The 20950-nt window shown below is 49.8% G+C and overlaps 1 protein-coding gene across 4 annotated transcripts in view; it reads left to right on the forward strand.

Moving 5' to 3' along the window:
* LOC119163944 (aldehyde dehydrogenase, mitochondrial) overlaps window positions 1-20950 on the forward strand; it is a 153139-nt gene that overhangs the window by 102873 nt on the left and 29316 nt on the right. For all 4 annotated transcript variants that reach the window (XM_075870767.1, XM_037416031.2, XM_075870766.1 and 1 more), the window contains one exon: window positions 4872-4974. In XM_075870767.1, the coding sequence (XP_075726882.1) occupies window positions 4872-4974 (103 nt within the window). The remainder of the gene's footprint in view (window positions 1-4871; window positions 4975-20950) is intronic.

Below are 20950 nucleotides of genomic sequence, written 5' to 3' on the forward strand. Positions count from 1 at the left end.
TCCTTTTGCTTCCTTTTCCAAGGCGCATACTTTAAATGCACACTCCCTTCATCACACAGGCCTGCCTTTCATTTAAGTTTTTTTTTAGAAAAAAAAACTGTTGTTACATTCACATTTTGCACTACCCACAAATTCAGCACATATATGTCCACGATACAGTTCTCTACATTGTCCAAATGTCCTGATTTCCAAACACTAAGTATATGAAAGGGAAAAAGTAATGAAACACATGTAATGAATTCCGAAGGTCCTCACGCACACCAAAACTCAACTGTTCAATACATCCCCCTTTTCTTTTTACCTATATACCTTGTCATCCCAAAAACCTATACGTCAAGTCACACGTCATATTACATGTAAATTAATAACCCCAAGATTTTAAAAAATATCATTCCGTGGTCTGTTATCAATATCCAAAAGAAGCCACCTGGAATTCAGACTCGATGCTTAAGTTATAGCATCTCAAACAAGACGTTTAACCGCCCTAGCCATTTGGCTAAAAGCAAGAACTGGATGGCCTTGAAATAATGTTCGCTCGTAGGTTCGCCTTGATCTACAGCGAGCGGTGGTCTCGGCAGGTGTTGCGGGCAAACAGACGAGGCGGCAACTGCGGGCATCACGGCGAGCGCACAGCAGGTGAGGGAGAGAGTGATGTCGGTGCTCACTGCGAGGGGAGCGTTACGTCAACGCGCAGCAGCAGCGTGACATACTTGGCACCGCACCAACACCTCTGGCACGCGGCGCGTTTGTACAGAGGGGCAGCATTGCACAAGCTAGTGAAAGAGCTGCTTAGCATCTAACTACTATCTCCCGCTAAAGGGAACCATGTGCAGATGCCAAGCAGCAGGTGCTAGCGCTTACACTGGTGGCGGTGTTACATGCGCTGACGCTGGCGCTCATCGCGGCGTTGCTCCAAGCGGAGCCAGAAGTACGAAGATTAGACAAGTGTACTATCTATCATTCCCATGCTCGCTGAAGCATCCTGTGTTGCAGCTTCCATAGGCACTAGCGCTAGAGTTGTCTCTAGTGTATTTATAAGACGGGGTGGCCAGTGAACTAATGTGCAGCGTGAGAAGTCGGTTTTTCTAATAAAAAATTATGAACCATCTCCCCGAAGGGAACCATGATGGCATGCGAAACAGCAGTGGTGCGCACGCCTTTGACTCGGCTGAAACTGGTGTCGACGCGGGTGCTGGAAGAACGGTTTAAAGCAAAACTGTGTATCCTTTACGCGAGTGAACGTTTATTTGAAACGCAAAAATATGGGAGCAGGCTGGGTTTCTTGTGCTGCGGCGGCAAGCGGATCTTATAAATGTTATGAGACACTTCACATTTAATAGCATATATTTGCACTCGTCAAGAATGACGGACCCGGAAGTGGCGAGAGCCTGCGAAGTGGGATTTAGATGGAAGCGCCGGCAAGCGGATCTTGAGGCAGCGCCCAAAGCTTACGGTGTAAAGTTTGCTAAAATTAACCAGAGAGAATTCTGGTCTGTGATCGTTGAGCAACCATTGGAATTATGGGTATGACATGGATTTGGATTTGTCTAGCCTTTGTGCTTGCGGGTGGAGAACGCGCGTGTGGCTTCGTTTATTGCTGTGTTTTGGTTTTGTTTCGAAAGAAAGAATAAACCTTGTTTCATTTCGTGACCTTATTTGAAGTGGAAAGCCTAAATGAATAAGGTTGTGAATCATAGCTGCCGAACATTTGCCCATTGTTTCGCAGCAAAGCAGCTTCAAGCCACAAGAAGCCAGAATGAACATAGTGTGAAGACTAAGCTAATCCGCGTCATAACCATAATTTCTATGCTTGCCGAAGCGCTATGCATTGCAGCTCCCATAGACACTAGCACCAGCGTTCTTTCTAGTGTATATTTTGAAAACTTTATGGCTTTTGCTGCTATTTGTGGTGACCAGTAAAATAGCTTTCTGTGTATACTGTACCGTCACGTCTTTACATGATGATCGATTGGGAAAAATGTGTGGAGGATTCACAGTTCACCTCCGGACCACTTATCACCATTGACCTCCGGGATGTGTAGGTATTTTTTATTGCAATAACAATTATATGGACATTCTCGCCTGATTTTTGACGTCGCTGTCATGTCTACGATAGGTATATGCAAGTATATATCTATAAAAGGCACAAAAATAAATCGGAAGAAAAAGTTCGAACCAGTGACCTGTCGCTCCTCAGCTCGCTGCATTGACCTACTATAGCCACGCCGCTCACACTATCCGTCTAACTAATAGTGAGCTATGTATATACACCATTTACCACTGGCTCACTGTCAATAAACTCAAAAGAAACATACTTGAACAAAGTATGCACAGTTGAACGCGATTATATCGAACTCGTAAGTTATCCCCATGAAATTCCTTAGTAAAAACGTAAAAATTCGCGGCAGTGTGGCTCCGCACGCGAATTGGAAGACGCGTTTTGGCACTCGCACACCCGGTGGTTTCCGCGCGGCCCACACCTTCGTCAAAACCCGAAACACTCGAAAAAAGGTTAGAGCGAGAGGGTTCAGACTGCACAATTACCAACTTGGGGAACGCCCCCCCCCCCCCCCTTTTTTTTTCTCTTTCTCATGTTTTCTTCGCATACACGTCGGCTCGGAGAGCAGGAACGAAGAAGCCGACGTCCTCCTCCTTTTGCCTTTTTTAAATTTGCTTATTTATTTATTTTTTGCTGTTTTACGAGGTTTGATCAGCCAACTACAGCTCGTGCCTTTTGCCTTTGCCCTCGCAGGTGGCCATCGCCTCACAAGCGCTTTGTTGCTTCCGCTGTCGCGTCCCTTACGTACCATTTCATGTGCAGCATTGCTATTTTGCATTCGTGTTGTGCGAAAACCGCTGCGGACTCCTTGAGTTGTCGACTTCTCATGTAGCTATCACCAGCGTCAAGAAGCGCAAGACTTTGGACCTTGGAAAGGAGTTGAAGGCTATTCAGTCTGTTGAGGTGGGTGAGAAATGTTCGACCGTTGAGGACAACTTCGGATATCACAGAGCACTCTGAGTATTTTGTTAAAGAACAAAGCAGATATCAAAGCAAAGGCGGTGGAGCAGTGAACGTCGGGAGCCTGTCATGTGCGCGGTTCTGCCTACGGGAATGTAGAAAAGGCACTCTGTGCCTGGATTTTAAAAGTGAGCGTGACGAACATTCCGGTCGATGGCCCAATGCTGACACCCAAGGCCATATAGTTTACTGCTGCACTCCTACACCGGGTGGATTTTGATCTGAACAGCGCTACTACATCGTTGGCAAAGCCAATTCTGGCGAAAGCGAAGCTGTCAGCAGCCAGGACAACCAGCTATGGATGACAAAGAAGAGGCCGGAAATCTTCGCGAAGTTTTCTGAAGATTTTTAATGGAGATATTTAATGCCTGGCGACACGTGAAGACGGACATGGTGGTCAGCTGCTTCTGCAAGGCAGGTTTCGAGATGCCGTAACTTGCGTAAACCTGTGAAAACGACGACGACAAGCGCAGAGAAGACGCGTTTTGCAAGTTGTCGTTCCGCTTCCCGGCAGCAGTTTCACACGAAGTGTCTGCACACGACTTCGTGGAAGCGGACTGCGATGTCCAGGTCATTGTGAGCCTCGCTGACGAGGACATCGTAGCTGCAGTCGCAGGGACCCAGGATGCGCAGGCCGAGAGCTCAAGTAACGAGGATCGTCCGGAAGAGGCGCTGGCTTCGCATGTGTAATCTGCCGCTGAAGTAGCGGTAGGGTTCGGCATCATTTGTCGTTTTATTGGCGACATGGAGGGAACTGGACTGTCGCGCCTAAACAGCCTTGGTAAGATAGAGACTAGCGTCTTCAACTTTATTTCAAAAATGAAGAAGCAGGCCAAGATAAGCGATATTAAAATATTCTGTTGCGGCATGTGTGCGGTATTAGTTGTAATTCTTGAATGCACCTATTGTAGGGGATGATGCGCTACAAGTAAGCTCTCAAGGCCTCTATTTTTCTATATCAAATTTTTCATATATCGAACTAATTCGCGATCCCCTTCGAGTTCGATATATCCCTGTTTGTCTTTTCTGTGTTCAAACAAGCCATAAATGCTTTCTCTAAATATTGATATATCCAATGGCTTGATCATTGGAGGGGTGGGTTCACTGGAAGGGGCATTGTAAAATGTCTGTAGCTCCACTTTCGCTTTGAAGCAACAGAAAAGATTGCTCCTGTCAAGTCCAAGACTATTCTAGAAACTGCTGATCCTGTCGTGCCTGTGAATTCGATGCCCATCGAAATGTGCGCCTCCAAAACCACTTAAGAAGGTCTGTCTCAGATGACCACTCACTGCCTCAGATGAGTTTTGGTGACACTTGCGCCGTTAAATCATCGCAAGGCTTCGTTGTCGCAACAGCGTACATCTCACCAGGAACCTTGTGGACTGACGTCATGAAGTTTTTGCTGTACAGCTTGTGCCAGTGATAGTCACTCACTGGAGACTTCAATGTTAATGTACCTCGAGGTGAAAACCAGGGGCTTGGCGCATTTGTCGATGCTGAACTTGGGCTTTGCCTCCTGTCGGACGTCACGCTGTCAACTATTCACAACGCCACCTGTTTAGATATTGTGGTTACTGCATTAATGTCAATTCAGGCACAATCGACCGTGTTCAGTATATTTTGTATGGTTCCTCTAAATCTCCTAGCTTTACTTAATATAACAGCCCGATGTATTCGTATCGCATTCGTCGCTTCGGCTTTGCGCCGAAACTATAAAGCCATCACTTGTTAGTCAGCACCAGTGTTGTGAAGTTTTCTGTATCATTCCTCTTTTGCACTGTTTCGAAATGCACACACAATGCTCTCTATCCGCATTCCCGCCTACCTGATCATTCCATTACTCCTTTTTCAGGTGGGAAGACTGATCTTACAGGCTTCTGGCCACTCTAACCTCAAGAAAGTTTCACTCGAGTTGGGTGGAAAGAGCCCCCTTATCATCTTTCCTGACGCAGATTGTAAGTTGTTATCGATGCTTCCTTTGTGTTCTAGGACGTGTCAATTTACACTTTGAACGATCCCTCTTATTAAGAAAGGATAGTTTCAGGTTATACCGCAGGCCTAATTGATTGAACATAATCATTGGACATTTACGATAAAGAGCCTCAGATAGTGAAAATCAATCAAAAGTCTTAACTATGGCCTGTGTCGTAACGAGATCTTCGTTTCGGCATGTAGAAGCTGCGAATTAAGCAACTGCCGAGCTGTATACCTGTGACTAACGCAATTCGAAGACCAGGGAAGGCAGAACGGTATTTGTTGCATACATTTGTATTTATGCTTGAGATTTTTAACAAAAAAAAAAAAAAGAATAGAAGCCCGTAAGGTTTGGGGAGCCCATGGAATCATGGGGAGGCCATTATCGCCGGTCAGGGTTGTCAGGTTGAAACGACCGAAAAGAGCCAGAAAATTGAGAAAGCTAGCAAAAAAAAAAAAAAGCCAACTTGAGCCAAGCTGAAAAGTTTAGCCTAAGGTATACATACTCGCGCATCTGTGAAAACTACGTCCACATTTTTATTTAAATGGCTAATGCAATAGTGCTTCAGCAAATATTTACGTACGTGCAGCATGAACACTTCAGAGTCATGATTCCTTAAGAAGGTATGTGCCTTTCAAAACGAACTTTACTGTTTCTTGTTGGATGTTGATGAAAATTGGCACAGACACTAAAAATGGCCTCGCAGTGCTTCCATAAAAATTTCGAGGCAATGACACAAATACCTAATGAGATACAAATTATTTCTTCATTGAGCTTCGTAGAGGGGCTGGCCGATTTATAAAATGACGAAAATAGTTGGTAATTACTGAATGCACAGCCTAATGTATGCTGAAGGGGACTGCGTTTCTAAGATAATTTTTTTTTTTGAGAAACCTTACAAAAATTCCTTAGAGAGTAAAATGAAAAACTAAAATTGTAGCCCCCTGAAGCACAGTTCGAGGAGCGTTACAAAACAAATGGAATCAAAATCTGTGCAGTGGTTGCCAACATATCTGCTCCACGAGCCAAGCATAATGCCAAAAAAAAACAGTATTGAGAAAACTGCATTTTAAGTTTCACCTTCTTTTTACGTTTCTAAAAAATCCAAGAATTGTGATCTTAGGTTTGTCTTGTGATATTTGACTTCTCAGGCATCTGGCCTCTGCCCAGTATGCCTTTGTTGCCTATATATTTTTTTATAACCTTTTTATTTTATCTACAAAGAACAAGTATGGATTTCAAACTAAGTTCTCTGTATTGCCACATTCCTTTCTCAAGCTTTGTTATTGCCCCGTTACACTACGTTCAGCCTAAACCGTGCCTACAATGTTTAAGAAGCTTCGAGGCTGTAGTAAATCATCTTGTTAAGACTCCGCCCACTTTGTGAACATGACAAATTTTTCTGGAACCTACGTCGCCACTAGCAATAAAGCTAGAATATTCGATGGCAAGGGTATAAATGCCGACACGCCGCGCTGCTTGTCAGTTGATCGGTGGTCAACACTGCATTTGCCGCAATCAGTGCAAGTGTGCTACTGTGACCCGACTTTCCGTTTACCGGGCACAGGTTCGCCCTAATAAATAGTTTGATCGGACCATCCAGTATTCTGCCTTCAGACATGTCACGAACCCGTGACATCTGGTGGAGGTGCTGCTTCGTTCATGTATGCTTCGTTCAGCCCCCATCAAGCCGTAAACTCGGCACACGTCACGGAGAAGACATCGATGCCAACCAGGAGCAGCGAACAAGCCTCCGGCAGCAAGGTCTACCACAGGAGTACGGGCCTCTACAAAACAAGGCACGAAAGACCAAGACCACGATCTCGACTGTGGCGACAATGTCAACCGCTGCATCACGGCACGCGATCTTCATGCATCAACCCCGGGAACCACCAACTTTCCGCAGGTCATCGTTCGAAGACCCGGAGACATAACTAAAGACATACGACCGCGTGGCCGCCCTCAACCACATGGACACTGAAGAAAAGCTCCATAGCGTGTACTTTTACCTGGAAGACACCGCAAAGACCTGGCTCGAAAATCTGGAGTCTGCGCTTCAAACGTGGGATGTCTTCGGCGGCGCATTCCTACAACCGTTTGCGAGCGTCGCTCGCAATGAGAGGGCCGCTGCTTTGCTAGAGAGCCGGGTGCAGCTACCAAATTAAAATGTTGCCATTTTCACAGAATGAATGAGCTGCCTGTTCCATCACACTGACCCGAACATGCCTAAGAAGAAGAAAGCTCGTTTCCTCATGCGAGGGGTCATACAGGAGCTCTTCGCGAGATTGACGAGAAACCCACCGAAGACCGTCCAAGAATTTCTAACAGAAGCGACAACTACTGAAAAAACCCTCGAAATGCGCACACGACAGTTCAACCGCTGCTCGGCTACAGGCTATGCAGAAATACAAACATTATGCTTCGATGATCTGCCCGAGACCATAGGGGCTGTAGTGCGCGAAGAACTTCGCCGAATCTTCCCGTCATGTCAGCCTCAAGTTCCATAGATCGCAGACATCGTCAGAGAGGAAATTCAGCAATCAATGGGTATCCCTGAGACATCGCATCCGCAACCTCAAGTCATGAGCTATGCTGCTGCAGCCCGCCGTCGCACCCCTCTGCCACGCGCACGTCAAGGACCCGCCCCGTCGCACTTCCGCCGCGAGATGCCGCCACTACCTCTGACATACTACCATTCGCCAGCGGGCCAGTGCAACACGCCGAGAAAACCCGACGTTTGGCATACGCCTGACAACAGCCCGCTCTACCACCACTGCGGTGAGGCCGGGCACACCTACCATCATTGCCAGTATTGACAGATGGGTCCAAGGGGGTTCGACATCTATGCGCCATGTCCACAATTGGGTGAACGACCGTATAACATCGCCGACTACTTTGTGGGAGCGCAGTCGACACCCTGACAACCCTATCGTTCGCTGTCGCCAGGCCGCTACGCCTTACCACACCGCGGGCGATACAGCAACCCTGTTCGGGGTCGATCTCTGAGCCCTTACTCGGGAAAACTAAGCGCAGCAACCGATAGAGGTGCGGTTGCTGTACGACGAACTACTCAAGATACTCCGGCACTGACGACTATGCCGCCACCACGAAATCGAAAGCACCCGCCGCAAAACGAAAAGGGTCTTGACGTCAAATCTTCGCAGCCTGAAGAAAACGTAGCCATGATCCGATGCAACGACCAAACCGTAACGCACGACGACGAACCAGCGACCTCGCCGTAACTTTTGACGGCCACCTTGTCACTGCGTTCGTCGATACTGGAGCCGACTATTCTTTCATCAGTGGGTCTTCCGTGACGAAGTTGAAAAAAGTGAGGACTGCATGGCAAGGCCCCGAAATTCAGACTGCTGGGGGTCACTTAATAACGCCGACTGCAGTCTCTACAGCTAGAGTCATCATCAATAACCAGACTTTTACTGCGCGCTTTGTAATCTTACAAAATCGCTCCAGGGATGTGATACTTGGAATGGACATTCTAAGTCAACACGGTGCTGTCATTGTCCTGACGTCTGAGCCAATCACACTAACCTCAGAAAACATGCTGCCAACCCCTACAATGCAAAAAAATCACGTATTGAATGTGCTATAAGAGCAGGTCACCATGCCGCCTTCCTCCAGCGTCATTTCCGTTGGCACCGGAAAAGCCAAAAACCTTGAAGGCATCGTCGAGGGCGATCAGCACCTTCTTATAAACCGTCAGACCTGCGTCACAAGAGGCATAGCTGAGCTGCATTACAGCAAAGCAAAGGTGGTGCTGACAAACTTCAGTCACAAATAGAGGCACATTAACTATGGTATGACGGTCGCCTACATCGATGAATTCGTAGAGGTCAGCACTTCACTCTCTCTCTTCAATGCTCCCGATGCTGCTTTGACGAATCGAGTTTCCGAACCAAATTTCGACATCAACCCGAGTCTTTGGAAGTGCAAGCAAGGCCAGCTCAAGTCCCTGCTCTTGCGATTCACGGACTGCTTCTCGTCATCATTGAGAATTTGACAAACCCCAGTTGCGAAACATCGCATCATAACAGAAGAAAGTGCCCGACCAGTTTGAGAAATCCCGTACCGAGTCTCGACGCACAAACGCCACGCCGTGAAGAAACAAGTTGACGAAATGCTACGCGACGACATTACTCAGTTGTCCAAGAGTCCGTGGGCGTCACCCATGGTATTAGTAGAGAAGGACGGGACCCTATGTTTTTGCGTCAATTACTGCCGCCTCAACAAAATCACAAAGAAGGACGTGTAGACGACGCCCTGGACCGACTCCACAACACAAAGTACTTTTGCTCGATGAGCCTCAAGACGGGCTACAGTTGATGAACACGTGTATATAGAACCCACATATATCGAATTTTTGGGTATATCGAACTTGCAAGTTATCCCCTTGAACTTCCTTTGTAAAAGTATGAAAATTCGCATGTTTATATCGAACTGTATTTTTAGCCGCCTTCGGATATATCGAACGGAGCGGGAGCTGTAAGGTGCGCGCTTCAGCACTTTTCCCTCACCCCCCACTCACCCCGCGATCACCACGGCAGCACGACTAGCGCGGCTCCGCCCGCGAGTTCCGCCCGCGAGCGTCCTTCGCCCGCGTGGCACCACGCCTCCATCAAAGCCCAAAACGCTCGAAAAAAAGGCCAGAGCGAGAGGGCTTGGACTGCACAATTTCCAACTTGCGAAACTCCTTTTTTTTTTTTTCATTTCTCTTTCTCTCTGTCTTGCTTCCTTCGCGTACGCGTCGGCTCTGTAAAGGGTAGAGAAGTTGATGATGGCAGGTACGGCTGGTTCTCTTTAAAGTTGCTAGCTCCTCGTCGTCATCCGCATGGCCGATCTTCACTAGTGAGAGGACGTGTTAAGAGAGGTAGAACGAGGATTTGCATTATAGAAGAAAGATAGGAACTGTACAGTGATTCAGAAGGTGCCGCAATATGTACAACAAAGATTCGGTTCATGAATCAGCTCATGATTCTACTCAAGATTCCGCACTATTTACAAAATGTCTTTGGCTGTTATAGCCCGCCGTCTTTTTACACGGAGCTCCGAAGGAGGCGGTCACCACTCTTGCCACAAAGTAGGGGACCACCCTACACCCCAACAATGTGCCGACTACGATGCAAGTACTTCTGGCCAAAGTTACCTGCTGCTGTTAACCATCACGTGCGAACTTGCACCGGCTGCCAAAGGCGCAAAGCGCCGCCCAGCATGCCAGCCGGTCATTACATCCAGTCGAAGCACCAGCAAAGCCGTTCACCCAAATTAAAATGGATTTCCTGGGCCCCTTTCAAACTTCCACAACAGGGAACAGATGGATAATTGTGGCCACCGATTACCTCTCCCGTTATGCGGAGACTAAAGCTATGCAGCGTGGCACAGCAGGAGAGGCCGCTCAATTCTTCATCGGAAGCGTCGTCCTTCGGCATGGCGCTCCGACAGCAGTGATCACAGACAGAGGGCCTGCCTTTATTGTAGAGCTTTTGGAGTCAGTTCTTGGACTCAGTGGTACAGCTCACCGGAGAACAACTGCATACCATCCGCAGATAAACGGACTGACGGAGCGCCTCAATTGGACCCTCACAGACATGATCAGTATGTACGTTGACACAGAACATAAAAACTGGGATGAGATATTGCCGTACGTGACCTTTGCTTATAACACCACTCGACAAGAAACCACTGGAAAGACACCGTTCAGTCTGATCTATGGCCGCGAAGTCACAAAAACGTTGGACGCCATGTTGCCGCATGAGTGTGACGACATTCATGTAGACGCCGAAGAATTCACTCAGCGCGCCGAGGAAGCCAGACAGCTCGTGCGTGTGCGCATCTGTCATCAACAGCGTCAAGATGCACAACGGTACGACCCCCGACACAAGTTTATTAGCTACACACCAGGCAACAAGGTCTGCGTCTGGATTCCGATACGTTGGCGTGGACTGTCTGAAAAACTGCGAAGACGGTACTTTGGCCCATACAGCGTCACGCGACGCCTGAACGATGTGAACTATGAAGTTGTTCCCGACACTGACTGTAGTTCTAAGCGCCAAAAGCATTCACCCGGAGTCGTGCGCGTCGTGCGTATGAAACCATATTTATCAAGTTTATTAGCTCCTGGTTACCGTGTTGGCGTGAACACTTCATACGCCTGGTAGAGCGCCTAAGTTGCGCATCGGGACGATGCCTCTTTCGGAGGGAGGCGAATGTCACGTGCTTGATCAAGAAAGACGATGGCAGTCATGCATGTGCCATGAAGGACTATGAAATGGATGAAAAAGAAGAACTCGCTTGCGCGTTCTATTAAAAAGACCAACCTGCTTCTGCTGTCTCAATCTCTGCGGCAAGACCTCTGTTTTGGCGTCAAAAAAGTGCTAAAAAAAGTTCGCTTAAAGAGTTTCACAAACTGCACAATAAGGACTTTTGAAAGATTCTGAAGCATGTTCCAACCAAATGGCTTTCGCTGGGAAAATGCCTGGAAAGGCTCCTATATCAGTGGGCACTGCTCTTGAGTTTTTTCCTTCAAGAACTGAAAAGAGATACCAGTACAGGTCCGCAGTTTCTGACCTACTACGACATTCCCAAAATGCCAGCACTAACTGAAGACACTTGAGCAGCACCAGTTCAGACAGAAGGGAAAGAAGTCTGTTGAGTCAACACCTGTGCCTGTGAAAAAAGTTAAGGCTACTGATGTCTGCAAGACTGGATCAACTTGCATAACACGTGAGGAACGACTGTTCGTGTTCTTGAGCTCGGAGCTTAGCAAAGCTTGCTGTCTGTCTGCAAAGCAGCACAGTGACATCTGTTTGATAGACTACCACAGCAGAAGTGTGCAAAAGGATGACCAAGTCTTGGTAATTGGACACTAAGCTAAGTGTGTTCTTGAAAAGCTCAAACCAAGTGAGAAAAAGGAATTTTTTGAGGCTGTTAGAATGTACATGGTTGCTGCATGCAACTACATGCGCATCAAATTTCCTTCTGGAAATGAGGCTTTGATCAATGCACGCGTTGCGAATATTGAAGCTATTGATAAGATGTCATTTAAAAATGTTGTTTTCTTTGTTGAGCGGTTTCAAGCGTTATTGCCACAGAAGGAGCAAGAGACCAGAGATCAAGCTATTAATGGATTGGAAATGGAATTTGTGAACATGCAGTCTTTCACAATTCCTACAAATATACTGGAAGAGGAATGGGCCGATGTGCAGTGGAGAACAATCTCGCTGCTGAAAGGTGAAAATAGGCCGCACAGCGATGCTGAATGCGAGTGGCAGTTCAGCATTGTGAAGAAGACTCTAACAGAGTTGCATGCTTCTATGTCAGACAAGACACTTGGGCAACTACTTCAGGCCAAGTGTCATAGCCACGGATTGTGTTAGTCACAGGCATATTCCGAAGAGCTTTTGAAAAGTGCCAAATGTGCCGCAACTAAAATTGGGCAGTAATTTAACTGAAGTGAAACAGCTTGGACTGTTCTTCGAGTGTCAGCTTGGACTATCATGGCGCTAAGGTCGGACTCCACATGCAGTTTCTCTGTGCAAAAAACATTCTTTTGGCGAAGTGTCGGAGTGGCAGCAGTGAACATTGTTATGCGGGACAGTGCTCGAAGGACTTCTCGAAAAAAGTGGCTTCAGCCACGTCGAAGATTTGATGGTGGTGACCACAGCAAAGTAGGTTGTTGGCGGTTTACAAAAAGTATACCATTATTGTGCCATGATAATTCCATAAAAATTAAATCTTGAGAAAAAGCGTGTGAAAAATTTCATCCCTCCGTTGACCCTCCCCCCTTGGTTGCGTCTCTCTAATGCCTGCGCTGCAAACCTGGCAGGTATGCGTTAGGTGACACGACATTATCTTCGTCGGCCAAAGGCGAATCGGAAGAAACATTCATATACGTCACAGCTCGACAGAATAGGCGAATGTACTCAATGGAGCATAGCCTCGGCGCAGGAGCAGGAGGGTCAACGTCGTGTGGTAGAGCGAGTTGAACAACACCAGCAGAACGGTTAATTAGGGCAGAATGCCCTGACAGAAAATCTAATCCCAGAATGATTTCATGTGGGCAGTGGTCCAGGACGTAAAACAGAAGTAGCGTATATACTCGCATAATGATTGCACCTTTTTTTTCAAAAAATTGACTCCGATTTTGGGATGCGATCATTACGCGGGGTAAATTTTCTGTGAAAAATATTCTGAGCACTGGAAACGCAAAAAAAGTCCCTACTCAAAATTCTTACGGTAGCTATAACCAAAAATAAAAGTAAATTAAGGCTCACCTTTGTAATAAAATGCATGCATTTGGCAGGAGCTACATGCATGGCTCACTGCCCTTTTATTTTTTACCTTTCTGACCCCCTAGCGTTCATTCAGACTCCGAAGCATCACTGGCGTCAATGTCGTCGCCGCACGATCTCCTGTTGGAACCGGCAGTGTCTTCACTGTTCCACAGAGGGTCATCTTCCGTTTTGTCGAGCGCGTTGGAAATGCCAACGACAGTCCATTCCGCTGCATGAAGCGTGTCGTCCAGCCGGAACTCGCGCGGAAATCCTTTGTGCCTATTCCCAGCCTCCGGGAAACCGTGCACGCCTGCGTCCATATCATGTCTTATGACACTGCATAACCGTCCTTGCGCATGTCCTTCACGTATTCGAGGACTGCCTTTTCAATGTCAGAGAACTTGCCAGATTTGGGTCCGGGGAAAGCCCATCGCGTGCTGTTAGTAGCTATGAGGATGTTGCGCTGTTTTTTTCCAATATCGGATCCGGACTTCGTCGACGCCGAGTCAAGCGTCTTCAGCTTGAACCCGGCAGTAAAGCTCGCATACCGCCCCATTGTGAAACGACGACCTCAGGCCATCACAAAGCACACCAAAAAAAAAACGTGGTCTCAGGGATGAACACAGGTCGACCAACAGGCGGCTGCCGCTGTTACAGTGCGGGAGGTCAAAACAAACATGGCCGCTGACGGAGCGAAGCACTCCGTGGAGCGAAGCCACCTGATTTTTTTTCTTCTTTGCGTCAGTTATGGAGGTTGTGAGTACGTCACGCACGTCAAAACGGTTTCTTCCATCTAAATAAAGAATGCTTTCATTTAAATCAGTAAATTTACGGCATTAGCATAGTGATGCCCGCTTTTAGATCACAGAAACAATGATAGGCGCGTTCAGCTAGACTTGGCACATGGCATGTCGATGCGGCAAGTTTAGGGTGCGATCATTACGCGGGGGAAAGAAAGTCGAATTTAGGCGACAAAATTTAGAGTTGCGATCATGATGCGAGTGCGATCATTACGTGAATAAATACGGTATCACATCCAGCCACAGTGATGTGGGTGGCACACATCCCAGTGACAGCTCACGTTGCATCGGCTACTCGTACTACAGTAATAGGAGCAGGTGTTGTGGGAATTCAGGCTAGCCCACTGCCCTTGCGCGGGCTTTGCCGCTTTTCTGCCGTTCTCATGTCCCGACATGTCTGCCCTCCTTTGCTGTCTGCCGTGGTGGGAGAGCGGAGTGACGTTTAACTCCCTCACCCGGAAGCGGATGTTGACTGTGGCGCCGCGCGCGGGGACTCCCGAGAGGTTTTCGCGCGCTGCGTCAGGAGCGGTCAGATACTCTCCGGGACAGCAAACGGTGAGCCACGCTATCTTTTCCGTCCGTCACTTGGGGCTCGTCGGACTTCGCTGACGGCGCCTCGCGCCCGAGGCGAACGCTCACCTTTTGTTGCCCCACTGCGTACGCACGGCTGAAGGGCGGTACGGTGTCCTAATGCGTGGCCTAGCTACGCCGACCCGTCTCCCTTCGAAGTCAACGCGAGCGCCTTTGCCCTCGCTCGAGCAACCGGGCCTTGGTCCCGGTGTCTCCGTGGATCACCTTTACCGTGAAGACGTGCTCGTGGCACCCTGTGTAGTACTTTGTGCCCGTGGCGTGGATAAGCCTACTTGCTTTCCCGCCGCGCCTTTTTGCAACGGGCTGTACTGCGTTTGGTGGCCACAATAAAGTGTTGCGACTTTGAGCAGTATCGTGTTCTCACCACGGCGACGGTTAACGAGTGCCCTGCGGCTCGCTAAGACCGGACCCACGCTGGTGGCCGTACTCTTTCGGGATACGTGTACACCACACTGGCGCCCAACGCGGTATCAAAAGCTCTAGCTTTTGACTGCTCTTAGCGAGTCAGTTCGCCTGCACGATTCGGGCTCGTCGCAACATGGCTGCTTCGCGGGATTTTTGTCCGCTGTCCCTTTTAGCGGATGCCGCGTTGCACAAGGAGGCCATTGCCTCTATTGACGGGAACCCTTCTGCACCCGTCCGTGTCGGCACCCCCTATTGCGGTGACGACACGAGGCGCCTAGCCGCTCCCTTTGGAGATGGCGCGTGGCTTCAGAATGGGGCTCTTGCCCTACCCGAACGTTACGCACAAGCACCTCCGACTGCTAATGCGCCCTTCGGTATGCATAGCAGTTTGTCGGCACAGCGCTCGCAGTCGGTTCCCTGCGGAATCGACGGGGCGCAGGCCTTGGCCCTCGCCGACTTTTGCCCGCCATCAGCCGTGCAACCGACACTTCGAACGCACGCTGAGCAGGCGCCTGAATTGTCGATGGTAGCCGCACCAAGTGCGCCTTTGGTTCGACAGCAGGCCAATCCCACTAGGAGCCTATTTTGCTCTGGGAATGGCGCGCAGGGCGGTGGTTTGTTTGAAACCGCCCCACTGATTGAGCTGGGCGACTGCTCGCCTTCGCTCGACCGCGCCGCTAATGAACCAACGGCTTCCTACAAAGCCGGTGCGACGACGCAGACTTTGCTGCAGAACGCCGTGCAGATGATCCAAGCACTCTCGGGAGCTGTGCAAACGCTTTCGGTTGGTCCGAAAAGCGGTCACCCTGCTGTTATGTTGCCTTTGCCAACATACAGCGGATACGGTGATCAGCTCACCGCCCGAGATTACCTCGACTCTTTGTCACGTTATCAGAGAGTGATGGGTTTGGATTATAAGGTGGTGCTCGAACGTGTTGTTCCAGCTGCACTGACTGACACGGCGGCGAGATGGTATCGGCTTACCGGTTACCGTGCAGCAAACCTCGAAGAATTTCGTGCGGTCTTTTTGCGCGAATTCCTACCCGCTGACTACGAAAGTAGGATGCGGCGAGAGCTCGAGCTCCGTACACAAGCTCCTGACGAGTATTTACAGGAGTATGTACGTGCGATGGATGAACTTATTTCTATCGCTGAGCCCCGAGCCTCGAACGAGGAACGCGTCGAACAGGTGATACGGCAGGTACATCCGACTTTTTCGGCATACCTGCGCGGCGGCCGCTTCCGGGACTTGGAAGAGTTGGCCGCCGAGGCGAAGCGCATCCAAGGCGACATTCTCGCCGCGCGTGCCTATCGCCCGCCGCCGCCAGCCAGCGATGCCCTTGAGCCGTGCTGCGCTTGGAGAGGGGCCATGACCCTTCCCCAACGGCGAAAGCCTCTCGGCGCCGCCTTTGCGGCTGCAACCGGCTGTGCGTGGGAGTTGAGCGATCGCGCTCTTGATCCCTTTACGCATCAAAGGCGGGCGGCCTGCGCTGCTCCACCTGAAACCTCCACACAGGGTCGCTTTCCGACCCAACGTAATGGGGGAGGTGCGGCTCGCAGAAACGTATCCTGCGATAACGTAGCGAGCCGATCACGACAGCTCGAAGCTGCTTCGTCTGGGAATACACACCGTGATGGAGTGCGCTGTTACTGCTGCCGTGAAAGAGGGCACATAGCAAGGGAATGCACCGGATCCAGGCCTCCTGCGAGGCAGGGAAACTGGCTTCCGGGTCGTTCGTGAATGCACGAGCGACCCAATCTTTGCTTCTTCCCTCTGCGTGCAGGAAAAGCACTTTTCTTGCTGATACGCACGCGCCGTTCATTCCGGTCACCATTGCCGGCCGTGAATTTTCGGCTTTGCTGGACACGGGCGCTAGCGCCTCGTTGTTTCGCGAACAGGTGTTGTCCCACTTGCAGAAGCACTCAGTGCGCTTGCGGGACAGCCGAACGACATTCACCCTTGCGAAAGGCGTGGCCCATTCGGCAGGCGCTGCAAGGTTGACTACCGATGGGGAGATTGAATGAGACGCTGCCGTCTTGTTCATCTTCCAGGGCTCAATGTTCCAGTGATTCTCGGTCAGGATTTTCTCCTTAAAACTGGTATCGTTGTGGACATTGGGAATGGTGGCTATCGTGATGGCCCATTTTGCCAACTCAAGCCGTTCATCAGCCCGCCGGCACTTACCGTCATCTTTGCGGCAGAAGCGTCGGAAACGTGCCCTGCGCAGAGTTTGGGGCCAAGCCCCCGCTCACCGCATTTGCCCTCTCACAGTCCCCTTCGGGAACGAGAGGCGCGGCACGAACCGTGTCGTGCGCCAACTCCGGGGTCGTACCCTGGCATTCCGTGCTTGTCGGCTCGAAACCCCTGCGTGGATCGACCGACACGACACCAAGAGGCACTACATCCTTTGGTCGCCTGCGCGACTCGGTTGGATGAAGCACAGAAGGCTCGTCTGTCGACACTGTTACGTCAGTACGACGAGCTCTTCACCGATAAACCTGGCTGCACCGATTTTGTGAGCCATGTGATCGAAACTGCTGACGCGCTTCCTTTGAAGTGTAACCCCAGGCCCGTCAGTCTCGCCAAAAGGCAGATTATCTATGGATTGCTAGATGACATTCTGGCGGCTGGCATTATTCGCCGCTCGTCTAGCTCCTAGGCGTCTCCAATTGTGCTGGTGCCTAAGAAAGATGGCAGTCATCGCCTGTGCGTCAACTATCGCTGTCTGAATGGAGTGACTCGTAAGGATGCCTATCCGCTCCCCACAATAAACTCCATCGTAGGTAACCTGGGTGATACACGGTACTTTACCACGCTTGACACCTCTAAAGGTTACCTACAGGTCCGGATGGGTAACCGTGACCAGTGTAAAACTGCGTTCACGTCCCACAGAGGGTTGTTCCAGTTTACTCGTATGCCCTTTGGTCTTTGCAATGCTCCTGCGACATTTCAAAGACTTATGGACCGCGTCCTCGGGGAAGCAAAGTGGTCATGCTGCATGTGCTACGTCGACGACATCGTGATTTATTCACGAACCTTCGAAGAGCATTTGGCCCATGTTGCCGATGTACTCGAGAGGGTGAGGACCGCCGGGATGACATTAAACCCCGCTAAGGTCCAATTAGCGCAGACCCGTGTTCAGTTGCTCGGGTTTACGCTGGGCAAAGGCTCCACAGAGCCGGATCGGGAGAAACTTCGAGCTATTCTCGAATTTCCCGTGCCCAAGGACGTACGTGGCCTTCGCCGCTTTCTAGGAATGGTCAACTTTTACCGTTCCTTCATTCCGTCCTGTGCCCGACTGCAGGTGCCCTTAAGCAAGCTCTTGGGTAAGTCTGCTGAGTGGCAATGGGGACTTGAGCAGCAGGAGGCGTTTTTCCGACTGTCTAACGCCATAGCGGAGACAGCGCAGCTCAAGCTCCCCGACCTGACCAGACCGTTCGTTGTACAAACTGATGCGAGCGATCTGGGTTTAAGAGCTGTTCTCCTACAGGAATACGATGGCGTGTTGCAGCCGTTGGCCTTTGCCAGCCGCTCCTTGGTCTCTGCGGAGAAAAATTATTCCGTGACCGAAAAGGAGTGCCTCGCCACCGTGTTTGCACTGCGGAAGTTTGACGTCTATCTTGATGGGACGAAATTCGTAGTGCAAACGGTTCACAGTGCGCTCAGCTGGCTGACACCACAGTGTAAGCACTTTCTTTAGCCGAGCACGAAGACTAGAGTTTATTACTGATATGTGAGCGCCAGTGTTAATGAGTGCTATTGCAGGTGTGCCATTTAGATTTACGTTGATCAAGTTCTTGTGTCCGAGTAGCGTGCGCAGAGGAATTTCAGGTCGGGTCGTCAAGGCAGGCTTATCTCTAAGAGCTGCGGCCGTTAGTTTTCCGAGGACTGGTGGTGGTAGGAGGGAGAGGGAGAGCGGTGACAGTTAGGTGAGCGAGACAGGCGTTCGAATGACGACGGTGAGCGGTTTGGTTGAGCGGGCATGTGTAGCGAAGCACTGTTGTGGTCAACGTGTATTGGCATGTGGGAACCATTTGGTGGGCGCAGGGTGTTGGCCTAGTGCGGCCATGGCTGCCAATTCCAGGAATTATGGCAATGACATGAAATGTGGCCGACTCGTCCTCAGCAGAAGCAGATAGGTCTGTCATATCAGGGACATATCAGGTACACTAGGTAATTGGTCGGGTCTGTTAACTGGGCAGAGCGTCTGTAGTCTGTAGTGGGCAGAGCGTCTGTAGGGCAGAGTGTCTGTAGTTTATGGTGCACAACGGTCTGTAATAAAGAAATCGTTGCTTGAGAATTGTTAATGGCACGGGCATGATCAACAATAGAAGATGCGGCCTCGATTTCACGGCGGGCAATGCGTACTGTATTGTCGGAAGTAGCAGCGGCTGAAGGGAGACTGGTGTCTTCGCAGGTAGATGTGGCAGCTGTGTTGGGAAGACGCAAAAATTGGGGAGCAACAATTTTTCGCTTCTTCAAAGCGTCGGCATTCGTTAATGACGTCGTCCACTATCGAAGAGCTGTGGAATACGAGGTGTGTAAAGGCATCATCCGCGATTTCTTTGAGGATGTGCGCTACCTTTTCGGATTCCGGCATTTTGTCATCAACCTTGTGGCAGAGGGCGAGCACATCCTGAATGTATCGTCACGGGTTGAGAGTAGGCAGAGGGTAGAAATATATTTACAGATTGTACACGGAGTACACAGTGTCCTTGAACCAAGATGGCGGAGTGGCAACAACCACACGAGCTTTTGTTCAATTGTCATCTTCGTCGCCTTTATGGTGCATTCATTGATGTTAATGATGACTTGTATCATATAGCCGCCGCCGGTGAAAGCGCCGTCTGGGCGCTTAAGAAAGCGAGCGATCCTGGGCAAAGTATGGCTTAAGGCGGGAGACGTGTACAATATCAGTGGGCGGCAGAGACGATGAAGATGGAGTGTCCAAGGGGGGGATTTCATAGGTGACCTCAGTCAGTTGGCGCAAGACCTTGTAAGGCCCGTTGTAGCGAGCGAGGAACTTCAAGGACATGCCAACGTGGCAGGGGGGAGTCCAGAGCAAGACCAACAATCCTGGGGAGTAAGAGACAGCTCTATGACGGCTGTCGTAACGATCCTTTTGAGATAGCTGCGAGGCAGAAAGACAATCCCGGGCAATCTGGCAGGCCGCTCGAGTCCGAGTAGTTGCATCGCGAGCGTACTCGGTAGGAGTGTCAGTATGTGACGGCAGAAAACTGTCAAAGGGCAAATTGGGGTGACGGCCGTACAGGAGATAGAAGGGAGAAAAGCCAGCGTTGTCATGTTGTGACGAGTTGTAGGTAAACATCGCGCTAGGCAAAGTGGCATCCCAGTCACGATGATCTGCGGAGACATACATGGATAGCATTGTCGTCAGTGTGTGGTTAAAACGCTCGGTGAGTCCATTTCTTTGCGGATGGTAGGCAGTGATGAGTTTATGGTGTGTGGAACACAAGCGGAGAATGTTGTATACGACCTTGGAGAGAAATGAACGACCTTGGTCGGTCAGCAATTGGCGTGGCGCTCCATGGTGGAGAATAACGTCATGAAGGAGAAAGTTCGTGAAATCAGTAGCACAGCTTGTTGGTAGCGCTCGTGTGATGGCAAAGCTTGTCGTGTAGTCTGTTGCCACCACTACCCACTTATTCTCACTCAGAGACGTTCAAAATGGTCCAATGAGATCGAGGCCGACGGGGTAGAACGGGTCTCTTAGAATGTCGATAGGCTGAAGTTTGCCAGGTAGTGCCAATGAAGGATGCTTGCGGTGCTGGCAAGACTCACGAGATGCAACTTATCGACGCACAGAGCTGTAAAGGCCGGCCAGAAGAATCGACGCTGTACGCGGTGATA

Source organism: Rhipicephalus microplus, chromosome 8 (assembly GCF_043290135.1).
Source record: "Rhipicephalus microplus isolate Deutch F79 chromosome 8, USDA_Rmic, whole genome shotgun sequence".
NCBI classification, from domain to species: Eukaryota; Metazoa; Arthropoda; class Arachnida; order Ixodida; family Ixodidae; genus Rhipicephalus; species Rhipicephalus microplus.